At 36.7% G+C, this 18,823-nt stretch overlaps 1 protein-coding gene across 5 annotated transcripts in view; it reads left to right on the top strand.

Annotated features, from left to right (window-relative positions):
- NUBPL (nucleotide binding protein like) overlaps positions 1–18,823 on the top strand; it is an 85,609-nt gene that overhangs the window by 28,138 nt on the left and 38,648 nt on the right. For all 5 annotated transcript variants that reach the window (XM_026849147.1, XM_026849146.1, XM_026849145.1 and 2 more), the window contains 2 exons: positions 1,738–1,777; positions 1,868–1,958. In XM_026849147.1, coding sequence (XP_026704948.1) covers positions 1,738–1,777; positions 1,868–1,958 — 131 coding nt within the window. The remainder of the gene's footprint in view (positions 1–1,737; positions 1,778–1,867; positions 1,959–18,823) is intronic.

Raw genomic sequence — 18,823 nt, 5'->3', positions numbered from 1 at the left:
GCCTCCCCTTTGTGTTTTCTTTTGTGTTTTGTTTTGGTTTTTTTTTAAATTGTTCCTATTTCATGGTAAAGATGAAGCAGACCTTGAATCTGCAGTCATACGTGCTGTTGCAGGTAGGTTTGGGGATTATTTTTTTTTTTCTTTTTTAAGTAAATAGTAATTTTTCTCAAGACTTCTAACAGTATTACAACTTGTGGTGGTACATGTTGTTTACAAAGACACCAAAGCAGTGCCTAGAGATGGCTCTAGGCTGAAGTTCAAATGTCATCAACTGCAGAGAGGAGCAGTAAGACTGTGTTTCCTGGAAATGCAGTTAGACAGTATAATGCCACTAGAATAAGCCCTGACTGAAACACTGAAAAGAGCCGTATAAGTAGAGAGGAGTTGTATTATATTGGTGCAGTGCATCAATCCAAGCCCATCTCTTTTCCAACAGCAGTTCCATACTCATTCCTGAGTGCAGTAGTCATGCAAGCAGTTTGTTATTTTGTTCTTTTTGAATTGTAAACCAAAACATCCAATTTACTTTAAGCCATATTTCTACAAAATTGCATGGCTTGAATGCCCACTTACTTGATTGCTTGAAAGCTTTCATCAGTAGAGTTTAGCTGTTTAATTTTCATGCTTTTGGGTGTTATTTTGTTGGAATTTGGAGTTCAGCTTTGAATGAACTGCATTATATTTACATTGTTTTAATTTTACTATCTATAAATATATTTTACTTTGGGTTCATCAAAGGTTTCTGTCAAAATATGTATTATAGTATTTAAAGTGTTCTTTCTGTTTTCTGCTGGTTCCTGCCTGTGCATGCTCTTAAAATAGAACAGCTAGACCAAATAAAATTCCTTTTGTTCTTAAGTGTGTGCATGCACCATTTTGAGATAAGGTGTGGATTTAGATGGCAGAGATGATGAAGAGGGATTTTTGGCTTTTTCTAGGTTTTGTTTAAAATGCTTACTTGCAGTATTTCACCCCTGCCCCCTTTAATTTTTCTTGACGCTGGAAAGCATAGGAATATGGAGCATGACAAGGACATTCCCTCTGCAGTGTTCAAATAAGTATCTTTTGTTCCCAGAGATTTTTAGAAGTCTTGCAGACTTCTGCTGGTCTGAAAAAGTCCAGGACTTCTTACCTGCAGCTGTTGGCAGCATGTAGTTTAGGGGTGGCTGTATTTGGTACCTCTCCTTTGGGGTTTCAAAGCAGACTTAATACTGAGCATTCCCCAATACACTGGTGTGTTAATGGGAGTGATGATTCATGAGATAAGTAAATAGCATAGTTTAAAAAAATAAGAAAATCTAAAATCCTGTTGTGTTGTAGGACTTTGATTTTGTTCTGATATAAATGACTTGGCGTTTAGAGAAGTATTGCAGAAGTAGAAGGCTGTCTTAATAGGGGATTTACACCTTGCAGCTTGGGTATTTCATATAAATAGATGAAATTGGTTTCGTCAGCACAAAGTGATATTATATTATGGGCAAATGCATTGCTATTTTGGCAAAAAAATGAATCGTATCAGTAAAATGGAACAACCTAAGAAGTAGCGAGGCCACGTTCTTGGGCAGAACAGATAAATGTATTCATATATTGAAGGGATGAGGGGAAAATGCTTTTAACAGAGAGGGAAAACAGCTCTTAAAAGGAATCAAATTGTGTAAGCTTATTTCTTTTACAAAACCTTAAAAATGAAACTAACTTCTCCCACCTCAAAAAAACCCTTGTTTACTTCTGTTTTAGAAAATCTAATGCGACCCCTTAAGAACTATGGAATCACATGGTGAGCATATGTTTTTATTTAAATCAAGCTTCTTTACAGATGTACTTGGTATTGTGCTGGAAGGCTTAAGTTTTTGTTTTGTTATTTCAGCATGTCTATGGGTTTCTTGATAGAAGAGACTGCCCCGGTTGTGTGGAGAGGGCTCATGGTAATGTCGGCTGTTGAGAAATTGTTGAGACAGGTAAGGATTTAGGTACATATTTGTGTTTCAAACTAATCGGTTATTTTAAAATGCATTTAACTGATGCATGAGTGTCAATGATATTATTTCATATATTAGTGGTGAACAGTTTTGTAGCTCAGTTATCTTAAATTCTGAAGAATTTAATATTAACTTCAGGTAAGAGGGAAAGTTGACACTTTGCATTCACTAATCCCCTTCGAATCGAACTACTGTTTCATGCATGTGATGAGTGAATCACTCCAGTTTACCTTCCTTCTCATTCCTTTTTATGTTTCTTTATGCAATTGATAAAAAAAGCATTTTGAAGTTGCCAAGGATTTGTATATATAGGCATCTATGCAGAACTACAGCTGTATTCCCTTACGTGCTTGTTAATTCACCAGCACTAAGAGTTCTTGGATGGCATTTGACGTATGACAGGTACATGAAAATCATTAGATACTATCTCTGTGTAATGCAGATAGATTGTTAGTTAATAAATTTCCTGGCATATGGAAGCGGGGTGGCTTTTTTATTTCTTGACAGTTTTTTTTTTTTCCTTCTTATTGTGAATAGATCTGTGAAGTGCTAATGAGACAAACAGCTGAAAAAATGCATTAAGGTTGCATGTTTAGATTTTGAAGTGACCCAGGTTGTTCACAGCTGATATCCATTCCAGGGCTTTAATGTATGCAGCTTGGAGATCACTAGGTTTCTTTATGTCTTATGTAAATGCCTTCAAATTTTGTACTCCTTTAATGACTGAAAAGAAGATTCCCCCCTTCCCCCCTCCCCCCGCCTTTTTCCGTTTTTACTGAATTCTCCTCTAACACAGAGTTTAGAATAGTGGCAATCGTTGCCCTAGTTGGAAAAGCCATCAGTCTGCCAAAATTTCAGGAAGAACATCTTTGTCTAGTTTTGGCCTTTAAAAATAAGGGGTATCCGTGCCAATAGCTGTGGAAGGCTGTTCTAACCTCTTTGTGTGTTGCATTGCGTTGGTCAGGCTCACAAAGACTAGAGCCTAAAACCTCGAAGGTAGAGCTAAAGTTAGCACCTGCTGTATTGGCGTATTCCACCCTGGGAGACTGAAGACTGGCAGGCACTCTAGTGCCATTACTTCAATCAGTAGTATCCCCAGATGGGAAGCATGTGCCAGCATCCTTGTGGAGGGTGTGGATGATGCTTTGTAATGAGCTCGTTGCTCCCTAGCAACCGATGAAGCAGTTACATGCTGGCCGATTATGCTGTAGGAACGAGACAGAGTCCATTAATGCTTGGGGCATCAGTGATTTCTATGACAGTGAAACCTGAATTCTGAAAGGGGAAGGCTTTAAGCTAAACTTCTCTCCACAAGCATTTTGCTTCTGCATGACGACCAGGGTAGTCTTAAATCTGTGCTGGAAAAAGTTGTTTGCATCTTCCTTTGAAGAGTGGAGCTCACAGATTACAGGGAGAACCAGCAGGTTCTATCTGATGTACAGATGGTTTTTAGAAAATATGTAATAAATTTTACAGACTAACACATGCTATTTTGATTTTAAAAACTCTGATCTCCCTTCTGACATAGTTACTAGGCGGTCTCAAAAAGGGTTTAACTGTAGAACCAATGGTGTTAGAGCCTTGGGCACCTAACAGGAGAGGACCACAGCATGCGATGATGTTTTTAAGGATACTGTGATTCCATTTTATATTAGAAATAGTTTTGTGATCTGTTAGGGGCTTTGAAATTTTCCCTTGTTTTCTTTTTATGTGTTCTGGTTGGTCTTAGCTATTACCTTTTGTTTTACAGGATAAAGTTGCTTGCACGAGTGAAATACTTATGCTTGTATTTAACTGTCTAAAACCATATTCTTAAGAAATAGCTGCTTTACCTCTATGGCTACATATAAACCATTTAAATTGGCTCCCTAATCTAGATTTATAGTACAATATAAATGTAAGGAGCTTGTGTACGCAGACATCAAGCTGATAAAATATTAAATTCTTAATTTAAGTCAGGTAGAAAATACAGAGGTTCCAAGACTTTTGCATTAAAAACACTGGTGGTATTTTATAATGGTGTTTATTGGTAGATGGTGGAGGGCTTTTTGTTTATTTTAAGAGCATCAAGAGATGCGTTCACTCTGTAAATAACTTTGGATGCTTGTTTGATTTTATTTATTTATTTTTTTTCCCCATATGAACAAATCTGTTTTCTGGAGTTTATCATGCTTCATAGATACTCCAAGTTACAGCCTAGTTTCCAAATTCATTAATGGGGACTTGTTAACTCATTAACTTGTTAGCTCATAATTGGTCTGTGCTTGTAACGAGTATTTAAATGCTTCTCTTACAATCGCAACTTATTTAAATCTCTGGAATACTTACTTTGGAAATTACATTTGTTGTATATATACATTATGTGCCTTCTTATATACTCACTGCATGTAACCTCACACTTTATAATACATACACATTTGTCCTTTTCTGGTTTTAGTGCTTTGGTGGATGAATGGCTTTTCAGCACAGTCTAGAGTCCACCCTCATTTTTGTCTCTTCACTTCTACTTGCATATGGCCATGATGTACATCACTCTTCAGATAAAACACCACCTTTTAAATCCAGACTCTCCTTCTGCCATGTGTCTAGTCTGAGAAGCCACCTTTGATCTTGTGTGTTTTGTGGCAATAAGTTAGACCAAGAAGACCAAAATTAGTGCTTGGTGTTTCTCTGGTAATCCATATCTTATGAGCAAGGATGGTTTCCTGGAACACATCATATAATTTTCCTTAAACAGAGTTTGAAGGAAATGTGCTTTATAATACAAAATAGTTAACAGTTTAGTATACTATATTACATATGTTACATATATATTGATATATGGGTATCAAATCAGTATATAAATGAAAATATATTGATTCTGTAATGTGTCTGACTTCTATTAAAAGTATTGCTCAATAGAAAAGAATGAAAGGGATGATGATAAGTTACTGAAAGAACAAAAAATGCATAAGGAAATAATTTTTCACCTGTAGTGAATTACAAACAGTAATAGAACATTTGATTCTGTATAAACATACTCATAACTCTTTCAGTTAAATATATCTCTTGTTTAGATGCCTTGAAATTATCTGGTTTTGTTGTGGCTGAGAAGCGAGTTCTTTCTTCATGTAATTACAAGTACTGTAGGCCCATTTACACTGCAGGGTGATTTTTTTTTTTTTTTCTCTTACTTGGGTTTTAACTCTTCCCATTTCCCTGCTACAATTATCTTCATGTAAGAATTCCTTCACCTCTGTTAACACTTCCTTTGAATCTTGCTTGCAGTAGGTGAGATAAAAAGAGACTCTGTTTTTGTTTACTTGAGTTGTTTTAAAAGATAGTTCTTTTCTCTGAAGGTATTGTTAAAGCCCAGGTAAGGACGTTTTGATAGTGTTTCAGCATCATCTGTAGCACTAGGCTTTTTCTGTTCAGTTTTCACTTAATACACGTTACAGAAGCTGCCTACTCTTTTTGTATAGTCCCATTCAGTACTTGTTTCTTTACTCTGTGTCTTGACTCAGTGCTATGGTACTTAGCTCAGATTGAACAAGCTGCCTCAAGAGTGCATCATCTTGGTGTGTTTGTTGTGGGAGTGACTTCTGATTACCCTTCAGGCTAAGTACAGTGAAGATGAGAATTTTTTTGAGAGTTACCTAAAGCCTGTACTTGAAGAGTAATGTGTCTGAAAAGCTCTGTTGAAATAAGTATCAAGTAAGCAGCTAAGAACCTTCGAAGTACAAAGATTATTTAAAAAAAAAAAAAAAGCAAGCGAATTTTTTTTAAGATTTAAACTGCTTTTGCAACAAGGATTTTTAAATGGTCATTACCACTGTCTCATACAGTCTGTATGGTGAGTTTTGTGGCACTATTCTCGTTTCTGTCTGAGGACATCTTGACAGTTCAGTGGCAAAGGTGCAATTAGAAGGATGCAGGCACAATCCTTAACTGATCTAGGAGCATCATCACTGGCTGCTGTATGGCCTGGAATATATTGTGTCAATTGTTCTGCCAAAAGGGTCAGAGGAAGTGGCACTGTGTTGGCTGCCAGTTTAATAGCTGCTATAGTCATAGCAGCAATACAAGTGGGAGGGGTTTTCTTGTTTAGACAGTAATCAGTAAAACTTTTAATGTGAAGAATAATAGGTGTTGGTTTCTCTGATCTTGAACTCTTTCTACATGTGTTAGCAAGTTGAAATAGCAGCAGGGAAGGAAAAAAATTCAATATGCAGTAGACAAGTCAGGTTTTTTTTTTTTAAAGAAAAGGACTACAGGCAAAATGCAAGTGAGTATTTTGGCATGTAGTGTTCTCCTTGTATCTTTGTCATATCAATAGTTAAAGTTGTATCACTATTAAAGCAAGCATTACCTACACAACATGGATTATAGATGTCAGCAATGCTGTTAAGTGTAAACAGTCCCCTTGGAACTAGCCCAAAAACCTGCTGTCTTTTTAAGGCAGGGGTATTTGGTTGATTAACATCCTCAGTAGGATTTCTTACCCTGATACGACATTTTAACCTATGTTTTGCAGGCTAGTCAGATCTTAAATGGTGAGACTTGTGTATTTCTTCCTTATTGTGCTCCTCTAGAGTATCAAGAACATTTTGTGCATTGGTAGCATCCTTGGTTTAGCATGGCTATAAAGTAGAGCCTCAGCACTGCTAAGTGTATTGTGAGCTCTAAAACTTCCAGTGCAGAGTAGTTGTATATGAGCAAAAGGAAATGGGTCCTTGCACTTTGAATCATGGACAGGCTTTCTCTCCTATAGATTCATGTTGAAAATCATAAATTCAATCAAACAATGATCAAAACTAATTTATTAGATCAACCCAAAGCTGAATAGGGCTGTAGTCTGAAGAGCCATTCTTGTCCTTTAAAAAAACTAACTCAGTTTATGTGATTATTACACACATATATATATATATATATATATATATATATATATATATATAATATTTTGAAAGTATGGCTAAAAATGGAGATTATTGTGTGCTACTTTCCCTCTGAAGCTGTCCTTTAGTAAGAGAACTGCTTTGAAACCGAGCACTTGCCAGAGGTAATGGTGGTAGTATTTATATAGTAGAATGTATATGTGTAATACATATATGTACTCAAACCTTTTTTTGTAGCATAATTCTCTGATGCTTAGTTATCATACATAAGTAGTTGTAGAGTGTCATATGTTATTTGGAATAGGAAGGATGCTGACAGATGGATAAATTGTCTTTGAAATATTGAGCAGACTGTGGGTTGTGAGGTCTGCAGTATTTCAAGAGCCTCCATGAAAAAGCTGCCATAAAAGCAACAGTGGAGTGAACGAAACAGTAAAAATTTGTTTAAAGACTTGGGATTAGATTCATTTGGAAACAGCAGAAGTATTTAATTCTTGGGAGACCGAAGACTATGGAGGCTATATTGTTGTGGGTTTTTGATCATTGCTTGAAGTGGCCCATCTCTATAGAGGAGATTATAGATGCTCAATACTATTTTTGTTTGACATGTTAGTTAGTAAATTATTACGTGCAGTTGCTACTGTTTGAGAAGTGTATATGTAGTTATTGATATTCTCCTTTCCACCATTTAAGTTGGAGAGGTTCATATGTAGATTCGAAGGCTATTTTTCTTTAACTCTTGTTTATTTTAGGTATAAGTTAATGCTGCACTTGAGAAGTCGAGAAAAATAGATAACATATTGAGAGTAAATGTATTTATACCTGGTAAAATAGCTACCATGCTGCCGTTGACTGGTTTACGGTGCATATTCTGCACAGCAGAATGTTCTGTATATGATGTCTGTAGACATCAGTCTGATCTTATTTATCATGTGTGTTTATAACACACTGTGTTAAATCTCATAAATTCTTCAGCATATAAATTTTCAGTTTTGTACTGTCTTATTTGCCTGTGTGTATAAATAGAACAGAACAATGGAGAAACTAGGGGAAACCATTCCAAATTGAAAGGAATGATGTGTATTTAATTTGGAAGCAATACATGACAAGAACATTGTCAGTAAGGTAATTAGGTACTACATGATGAGCTGTCTGCCTGATTGATTGGTGTGGTTTACTAAGATTTGTCCTTTGGTTTCTGTTTGTGTTTTTGCCTTATGTTTTTGGGACCATTGAAATTTCATTCTGTTTTTAAGCAGTCTTCAGCACTGTAGTGAGTTAGCACTTGAGATATGCACAGAAAATATAAAGACTAGGATTTACAAATTCCAAGTAGATCCAAGCTTCTTCCTTTGATACTTTTTCATATTTATGGAATAAATTTGCTATACTTTTTTTTTTTTTTTATTGAGCACAATATATTTTGTGTTGCAGGTTCCCAAAGTATATGTGTGTGTCAATGATATAAAATCTGTTTAGAATGCCTAAGATCAGTGTAAATGTATCACTGGTATTCACCATGACTGATATTCATCAGAACCTAAATGTCTTTAGCAGATACATGCACAATTGCTTAACTTCTGGTTGTATATACTACCTTGAATGTATATTCTCCAGCAAAAAGCCATCAAGGTGATAAGGGGGGATGAAGCATGTAGTATGTGAAGAGACGCTGAGAGAACTGGAGGTTTTTTGGTTTTGAGAAGGTTCAAGAGAGATATGAACTGCTGTCTTCAACTACCTAATGGGTATGTACAGAGATGATAAAGGTAGGTGTTTCCTGAATGTGCACAGTGATAGCACAAGAGATAATGAACTTAAGTTGCAATATATAATAAGACATGGCAGGGGAGGGGGAGTGTTTTATTTTTTTTACAGTGAAAGCAATCATACATCAGAACAGGTTGCCCAGACAGATTCTAGCACCTCTCTTGTGGAAGATATTCAGAACTCAGCTGGGCAGGACTCTGACTAACCCGCTCTAAGTTGGTCGGCCTTTGAGCAACAAGATGGACCAGACAGATAATGTCCTGAGGTCCCTTCAAACCTAAGTTGCTCAGTGAATTGTTCTTAAATTGGCATTCCACTGCCTATTTGACTATTGGTATGTAACCCCGTTAAAGCCTATAGCTCAAAGAGGAGAAAATGGTTCTGCCTTTCACAAAGATCACTGGTTAGAGCGATCAGTCAAAACCTAAACTGAAATGCAGGTGTCTCTAAGTGTCCTAATCACTAAGTTAGACAGTCATGCTAGCTTATCTCTTGCTTGAATGAATATACAATTAAGTTTTGCAATCAAATGAGCATGTTTCAACATAATGACTGGGAGCATCCTTTCTTCAGTAGCATTTCCAGTCATTTGCCCAGTCTCTTTGGACTTTAGAGGTGCTGATCAGATCCCTGTAGGCAGAGACATAGAAGTTGAACCCGAATAAGGGTGCTCGTTCAAGAGATAAGGCTTAACATGAACTATAAAATTAAAAAGAAAATAGAGAAATATATATTTTTCCTGTCATACCTCTTGTTTTGATAGAAGTACCCTGATCTAGGAGAGGTTTAAAAATGGGGATTCTAGGCTTGTGTGAGTTGATGTGCTCTCAGGCATCTTAGAATTGAGTAGCAGTGCCATAAAGAAGGTTGTACTGGAGACTTATAACATTTTTTTCCTTTAGTTTTAGTAGTTTATTGCCTTGGATGCAGACATTTAGGAAACTCAGTCTAAGGCATCTGGCCCTCCTCTGTAGTACAAGCAAAACCATAGCTTGATTTTATTTATTTATTTATTTTAAATCTTGCTATTGGTGTCGACCTTGAGTATTTTACAGTCTAAATTGGGCAAAGAAAAATTCAAAGATGGTGGCAAAAGACCTCTTAAAATAAGTTACTCTTGTAGAATAAAACTTTTATGTCCAGACATTTTAGAAGAAGGGTTGAAGGCAGGCAAGCAGAAATGAATTCAGAAATGGACTCTGGAGACATGGATTTGGAGGCTAGCGTGTTTTTAAGTGTTTTCTAAACAGGAATACTAGTGGTACTTATTTACATGAAAAATTTGAGAATACAACATACAGTAGACAACAAATGCCACTCTTCCACTAATAAAGGAGTCTGTCCTTTCTAGCTGCTCTAGGTTAGATGCAAAAAGGGACATGGGTATTGCTGTGCTGAACATCAAGTGCCTGTAGGAATGGAAAATCAAACCAAAGCGTAGGCTGGAGCTACTGTGTACCTCGGGTGGTGGGAATCCGTCAGTATTCTCATGTATTACCCCACAGATAGAACCCTGTCGCTATCCTCAGGTAGTACCCCAGTGGCACTATCTGAGGGGAGTTACTTTTGCCTCCGGGATTTACCTTCATACTCTGGCACTGTCTCAGGAGAACAGGTGCAAGACTTGGATTTTAAGGGTAGCAAAAATTTCTTATCCTTCAGATCCATGGCTTGAGCAAATTGGTGTAAAGTTCCAGTTTTGCTGTGTTTCATCATTTACATGGTTAACTTCATTTGGGGTCTTGCTCAAGGATGAAATTATTACTGGTGTGGGCAAGAAACTGTCTCATCAATATAAAATTAGTGAGAGAGTGTATTGGTGGATGAGAAGGAGCAGTGAAATGGGATTTGACAGAGAATGACATGTATTGGGTCAGGAGGAAGATGACAATAACAAGTTGATGGCTCTGATTTTTTTGCAGCTATATTTTGAATGAATTGAAAGGATCCCCAGAATAGTAATAGTGAGTCAATGATGAAAATTATTCTTATTGTAAATGTAAAGAGCAAGTGAAGAAAAAGCACTGCAGTGAAGCCAGACAATTTTTTTTTGTATGGATTTTATTTTTAACACTTTTATGTTTAGGAAGAGCACTCTATCAAGAGATTACCACTGAAGGCATTTAACTTGCATTATGGCAGTAAATTTTCAAGACAGGAAAAGAGTGAGATGCTACAATGGGAAATTGTAGCTGGTCAGCAACATGAATAGCTCAGTATTTTTTTCAAACTTTTATAATCTTTTTGCCTCTTAATACACACTTAAGAGTCTGTGCACAGTTGTCTGTTTATCAACAGAGTAGATGTACCTAAACTATATATGCTAAATGCAGGTTAATTCTTGTTTTCTTCTTTCTGTATTTTGTTTTTGGCAACATCTGCTATTTGGGAATTTTTGCTAATTTCAAAATTGACTTGACTTTCATAATATTCATGTATTTATCCAGTCTGCAAGTAATTGAGGAGTTGAAGCAGATAGTCTATAGCAGGATATTTACAGTTTACATTTCACAGAACTAAACAAAGCTGTGCTTATATTATAAACTACAAAGATGTATTTATACTTTGCAGTGCATAATTCTAAAATACTGTAGTCTCACCAGGTGTCACTACTGTGAAAAATTTGCCAGTAGTGAAGCAATTACAGAAGTATTTCTTCTGGTTCATTTTTCTGTTTTAAGTTATCATAGCCTGAGGTGAGCATAGAAACTGTTAGTTCAGGCTAAAGGCTTCTACTTTACAGTTTGGACAAAAAAAAAAAAAAAAAAAAAACAGTAAGAGCAGTTGCATCCTTAGAGAATTGGGATACATCTATTTCTATTTTGATGATCCAAAGTACAAAAATTAAAAGATCCAGACATTTCATCCCTACACATAAGATCATTGATACTGTGTATTTGTTCTATTTAGAAAGACAAGATCTGCTATTGAGATATTTTGAAAAGAGGTAAAACGCTCAATAATAATTAGTGGCCAAACTTTGCAGTGCTCAGACTGCACTTTGATGTACTACTAAGACTGTGTCTACAGTTGGCAGACAGTAAACAGTAACTCTGAATACTTGCGAGATTTTTTTTTTTCTTAAATTTTTTAATAAGCTTTCCTTTAAAGCAAAGAAGGTCAATTGGCATCCATCATTTTATCGCTGAAACTAAGGAAACTGTTTCAAGGGCAAGATAAGCAGATGACCCAGTGGTACCTTTTAAAAGATTCTGTTTTAAAAAATGCTTATACTGTTTTTTTGTTATGTTTATTTTGCTAAGACTAATCAACAAATGAAATGAATGAACAAACGAATGAATGAATAAACTAATTTCTTTTCATCCAGAGCCCAGTGAAATCAATGGAAATCTTGACACTAATTTCTACACCATGCTGTAGTCGTGATGTCAATGTTTAGAAGAGCCTGTTAGAGGAATTTGTGTAATCATCACTAATGCTGAAATACTGATAATCACCTTGAAAGGTCTTGTCTGTCCAGAGAGAACTGCCTTAACCAGTTCCAATCAGTATGTACATATTTAAATTAAATGATAGTACTTCCTGGAGATTAGAAACTAAACATAGATTCAGAGGTGTACTGCAGCCAAAAGTGTGGGAGATTGCAGAAAGCTTCTTTCCACCCCTCTGCCCCCCAGGGTTAACTCCCTGTAGAGTTAAGAGTATTCCTACAATCACCCTTTTACTGAGTGCTCCTATGTGTTATGGGATGGGTTTGTTTGAATGAATGTGAGCTTGATTCTTTCTTTTTGTTTCTGCTGAAGCTACAAAACCTGTTCTGTTGCATTTCTTCCCTTAGTGAAGGAAGCTGGATCTATACGGATCCCTGTTGCTTTATTGGCTCACGTTAGCAGCTGATATGAAAAGGGATTATAGTCTCTAAAAGGAATTGACAATCATGGAAGTGTTAGGAGAGCCAGAAGAAAACAAAAACATTAGCCAACAGCTTACTGCTGAACTGGAAGCATTTGCAGTAAATGTATTTTAACTATCTTTGAGGATTAAAAAAAGGAGGAGAAAAAAAAAAAAAAAAAAAAAGAGAATGTATTTACAGCAAACATTTCTTGGCCTGGTTCCTCAGCTGTCATGGTTATGACTGTGCAACTGCTGCTGCTGTGGGAAGAGGCTAGGAGTGTTTTCTTTGCTCTGCTTCCAGTAGTCTCATCTCTCGCACAGTTTACACAGGTATGCATGTATCTGCCCACTTTTGCATAAAATAAAACAAAGGCAAATTACATAACTGTGTTGCTGGGTTTAACTACACAGAAAGAAGTGGGAGAGAGTTCATGGTGTCTCAAAATGGCTGTACTAGGGCTAGAACTGGTGGAGTTATTTTTCTTTTTTGTTTTGTGTTTTTTTTTTTTTCCCCTTGGACTTTTAAAGTAAACTGTTTTGGGGTTTTAAAGATTCTCTGCCACAAAGTTCAGAACTCTGGGCCTAAATGGCATCCAGCTTCATTCTTGAAAAGATGTGGCGACTTAAGCATATTCTTAAGTGTTTGCTAAACAGCAACACCGGTGGTAAAGGAACTAGGAAAAGAGAAGGCACTATTTGTTTTCTTTTCTAAATGAAGCTTCCATTATTACATGAGACTTTTCAAAAAATAGTAGACACCTAATGCCACTTCTCTACTTTCTCTATTCTTTTCCGCTTATAAAGACATCTGTTCTGTTTTTCCAACTGCTGTAGGTTAGATGCAAAAGAGGGACATGGATATTGCTGTACTAATTATTGCAGTGACTAAGAGGTAGGTGCCTGGCCTGCAGGAAGGGAAAATTAAACCAAAGCCTAGGCTGGAGCCATTGCATACCTGGGGTGGTGGGAATCCATCACTTGTGGTGGAGTACTTGTGGTACTCCTGGAAGTACCTTCATACAGTGCCTTAGCAGAATAGGTGCACTATCTTAGAGTACTGAAAGCTAAAGCTTGGTGTGGAATAAGTGGAGATTAATGGTGTAAGTCAAAGTGGATAGGTTCACCAGCTAGAAATGAACAAGTACTGAAGATGTTGAACAAGAGGGCTGTTAGGAAAAGCCTTTCTGTCTATGTCCTGGATTTCAGTACCTAATTGTAGCCTGTATCTGACAGCTCTGTGGAGCAGAGATTTAGATCCAAAATGGACTATCTTCTGGTAGTTCCAAGACATGTCTTTTGGTTTAACTTGACAGGCTTATTCACTGTCCATAGTAACAGCGTGGGAAGTTTCCATAACCATTCAGCTAGGACATGGGAGCTGCAAGTTCAGATACTTTATCAGTTTAGCATTTAAGCCTGTATTTCCTGCTACCCAGAGAGTGCCCTGAAATCACATACAGCAGTCCAATCCTTCTGCTTTACAGGCTAGGGATGCAGGATTCCTGGGGCCAGGACTAGAAGTGTGAAGAGGGAGAGTGACCAGTACTATGGAAGAAATTTAGTTGATCTGAAGTGTCAGCTTTCCAGGTGAATACCACAGCTACTGGCCTTATACAGGGTCCTGGTTGCTTCTATGGCTTTTGCTTTCTTGATTGTACAGTGGCCCAGGTAAATGCTACCTGCCTGAGAAATTGAAACTCACATCTTCCAATTCATAGAGAGGTTCTCATATGTCTACTTACAATATTAAACAGCCATGATTGTAACTGCAAAACCACAGGCTTTGGGTTGGGTTTGGGTTTTTTTAATTTTTTTTTTTCTAATGGCTGCAAGTGCTCAACTTTGTGTTGGATTCAGTATTCTCACTGGCAGGTGCATTTAGAGCATGCCTGCTAGATTGAGTCTGTAAGACTTGTTCCTTTCTCACATATGTGTGTGTAATTAATGGATCTCAAATGGGCTTCAGGTAGGAGCTTGGTGCTCTTTGGAGATTTTGGTATTTCCCTTCCTGAGTAGTCAAGTTTTTTGGGAGAATTTTTAGGGTTGCTTCTGAATGTGTAGGTGGAGCTCACCAAAGCTGTTTTTTAAAATTTTTCAGCATTTCTTTTTCATCTTTTTCATCAAAACAAAAGTGGAGCCTCCCCACCCTTGAACATTGATACATCGTGTAGCATTGCACACTAATTTTATTTAGTAAATAAATTATGAATGTAACTATATAAACAGCTTGTTAAAATTAATATTGAATTAATATATGTTAAACTGATTGCATAGGGTTTTTTTAATAATCCAATTTGGATTCTGTTGGAAGCTGACAGACTGATCCTTCACTCACACCATCCCCCCATATATTTCTTGCTCCCAGAAAATAACTGCAGATATCCAAGAACAGTAGCAATTTTTGTACCAGTTTTCTTTGTCGCAAGCGATTATTTCTCACGTACCAAGTGATTGACACAAACGTAAAGTAATTGTGCTTAAGATACCAGAGATTAGTGTCTGTTCCGCCTCCCCAACAAATAAACCCCTCCACTTTTCTGTACTATTTATGAAGCTGTGGTAGATGTTTCTTCTCTTAGTGTTTTGCTCCATCAACAGTATCTTTTACAAGAAGGAATATGTTCTCCCAGCAGAATGATGCCTTTGAAATACAGCTCTTTTATTATGCAACAAAAGTGGGTGCCCGTTTTAAGTACTTTTCCTGGCAAATTACTTTAATTAGATTTAGAAGACAAGTAACACTTTTAATTTGTTGTTGCACATTCATGACTGAGGGCACTGGTGATTGCAAAACCATGGTTCTGTGGGCACAGCAATTATTTTGGCAATCTATATACAATCCTTTTTACAGATTATCAGTTGTCTAATTCATAGTAAATGCTCTTAATACTCTAGGAATAAGACATTCAGCACCTCATTAAATTGTGGGAGTGTTATGTGCACAACTGCAAAATGTGTACAATTTTAAAATTGTATTTTTTTAATGTTTACATCTTGTCTGTGTCTTTAATACACTTTCAGTGTTCCACTCTTTGTAAGGACAACCTATATGGCGGCAGTTCTTGTGCCTTTCTGACCTAGAGGCGGTTCTTTTAACAGAGAATGTATGCCAACTTCACAGTCCCAGTCCCACAGTTAAGAATCCCACCAAGTCAGTGATCTGCTCTGCTCACTCGTGCATGTGCTGTTGCTTACATTCACTTTTATGCTCTCTCATCCTCTTTCTCTAATCCATTCCTGTGGATTTGAAAGGTTCTATGTTTTGTGCAGCTTTGTGACTTCTTGTTGGGAGTATTGATTGTTATGCTCTGAGGTAATTGAAGCAGACTCTCCAATGCTGGTTTCATTAACAAGGGTAGACTATTCTGAATTTAGTGGCTGGGGAGGATATGTTTGTGAATTTTAAGTATGGAAAGTTGGGAGGATGTATTTTTGTCCATATTTGTGAAAAACAGATTATTTAAAAAAAAAAAAAAACCAACCCAAACACCACATTTTACTGTTGAAAATTAATTTTTTGCATCAAGAGTACTTAGAGTTCTGTTAACATCTCACCAGGCAAAACCCCAAGTCTATATTGAGATTTACTGTTTTTTGGCCTCAGTTCAGTGGTCTATATCTAACTGATTCTATACCAGTTTTTATATTGCACAATTTATGGTAATATTGGAGGGTTTTCTTCAGCAGCATTTTAAGTAACTTGAATAAGATCTATTATGTTGTTTTCTTCTGTAATCCTTTTTTTGAAGGCCTGAGACTGATCTGTGTAGAAGTTTATTTTTCTGTATAAAAAGCATTACATATTGTACTTAAGAAACAGAATTTTCTGACCTTTTACATCTAATGATTTTAGTTTAAGCCCTAATTTAAAATCACTGTTTCAATGATGGATGTGAAGTGGTGCCTATACTAGTGTGTTGGTGCCCCAATAAGGAATTTGTTAATTTTCTTATTGTACCAGAATATGAACTGAAGCTTAAGGAGTTAAATGACTTGTGAAGAGAATTAGGAATATTGATTTCCATTGCATAGTTTTAGCATTCAGTCAAACTATATATCAGCTTTTAACATAATTACAGAAATACAGACTAAAATATATATGGGGAGTGGGCATAATAAACTTCTCCCTTTTGATATTTGTTGCCAACACTGGTTATATTTCCTTCTGTTACTATTGTAGGGAAAATCTGAATCACACAACATATATAAATTGGGTCCTGATAATGCTCCCTTAAAAAAATATGTTGTTAGCTTTGGGTTTGATAGCTAATCAGTGCTTTTGCCTTTGTGCGTTTAAAAGGGAGACCTCAAAGAGAATTTATAGTTGAGATCACATGCTTAACATAGCTATATCAACCCAGTGATTAGTTTAATTAGATGATGTCATCCTAACCCACTTTCTTCTGATCTGTTTACCTTTATATGACTGTACTTTTGTTGTTAATTTTGTTGCTGAAAGACAGAGGAATAGAAACTTGCCTCATTCCGTATTTCTTTTCCAGATGTCATTATTCAGCAGCTGAACTACAGACAGTTCTATATCATAGAACAAGAAAAAAAAGATGGTGTTATTTCTGAAGAAACATTTCTGCAAATTACGTAGTGCAGACTGTTTGTGGGTCAAGGGTAGAGAGCATCAGATCAACGATCAATCTCCAGACTGACTGCATAATAAACATTTGCTTCTCAAACTGTCCTCTTTTAGAGAATGTGCTTTGAATCCCTGAGAAATGGGAATCTCAGCTCACGAAAGCTCTTTGTAGTAACAACTTGAACCTAGTGAAAGTGTCTTCTATATGTGGTAGTGCTGATACAGTCTCCATCAGTCATGCTGCGAATACACAGACCTATTCCTTTTGAGTCATCTGTCCCCAGGGACTGTCCCCAAACTCTTGTGGACATGCTAGGCTGCCCCCACAGCTGTGTGCCACCTTCCCTTTAGGCTGATGCACCGTTGGCTGGGCTTTCTGAAGGTGAGCAGGAGCCCAGTGTGGAATTAATTCCCTCCCATCTCCTGGAATGCTTCCATAGAGAATGACCTCTTCATTGTTGTCTTCTGGGGGTTGTTTAATTTTGTAGGTTATATAAATGAAGGTGACAGACTTCAGGCTACTGCATTTGCCTTCTGTTCTTAACATTATCAAAAGCCATCAGGGAGGAGGTGGCCAGTTTCCGTTTCGGTTGTTGAACTGAACAGGAATCTAGCTTTCTTCCTAGGTACTTCTAAAAGTTACTCTTGGTCTGTATTGAGAAAGGATAGGAGAATTTCTTTCTCTTTATGGAAATCTTTGGACCAAACTGTTATGTTTCACCTCAACTTTTCTCTGAACTTGACAGAACAGGCTGCTCAGAAATACCTTATAGGGAATGTGAACCTTTGCAGTGCATCTGTTTTTCATGGTGTTAGATTGCAAGGCTTTGAGATTGGTTCAGCATCAGAGGACAAGTCAAAAGGGGCAGTTGTCAGAAAGTGTCGAGTTGTATTAAGCACTATGGAATATGCTGCTATGGTATAAGTAGTTATTTCACTACCAAAGAGAAAGCTTCTGTAGGAACCAAAAATATTCTGGTTTATGTCTGGGTAATGGGCCCTTTATCAAATACTTGTGAAAATAAATACAAATATTTTTAAATTGAAATGCCATGTTTCATTATACTATTCCTAAATTACCTGTTTTCTTATATCATGAAATTACTTATTTGTTCCCAATGTCTGTGTATGTTTAAGCAGAATCTTTTAAGTAATTTTTCAAGGAAATATTTTTAAATATTTGTTTTATCTTATACTAACAGATATAAGTATTGGTGAACAGTTATATACATATTCATTTAACACCATTTCTTACCTTTATTTTGTTGGGCTATTTGCCTGTATTAAATTGTTTATATATACAACAAAGTAGTTAGGAGAAGGGAGGATCTGGCAGGAATAGACCTTAAACTACCCGCAGTGTAGCTCTTGATACGTTTCTGAGACTGGTTTTCAGAGTTCGACTGGCTGCTGCCAAGTCTGCACCTGCAGTGCTGCTTGATTGAAACTCTGCATGTATTCCTCTTAATAAGAACAAATAAATAATATCTTCTGTTATTTACCAAACACCAGGATTACTTCAAAACCACAAGTAGCAATCCCTCTTCTGTGCTAATACTCTGTCATTTCTGCCTCATGCACAGAGGCTGCTCAGGCTTCATTCCTCAGCAAAAATGCCATCTGTATCTCTATGCTCTACCTTGGGTTTAACTTGCTATTTGGAACCCTTACTCAAAATTCGTATCTGGTATTTTGATTATGAATTGTCACATAAGCAGAGTGATTGATTAAAGTAATTTACATAGAAGCATTCG

Source organism: Athene cunicularia (assembly GCF_003259725.1).
Source record: "Athene cunicularia isolate RWA chromosome 5 unlocalized genomic scaffold, athCun1 chr5_part1, whole genome shotgun sequence".
Lineage (NCBI taxonomy): Eukaryota > Metazoa > Chordata > Aves > Strigiformes > Strigidae > Athene > Athene cunicularia.
The sequence above is the reverse complement of the archived record's forward strand: the minus strand, read 5'-3'. Positions and strand labels throughout refer to the sequence as shown.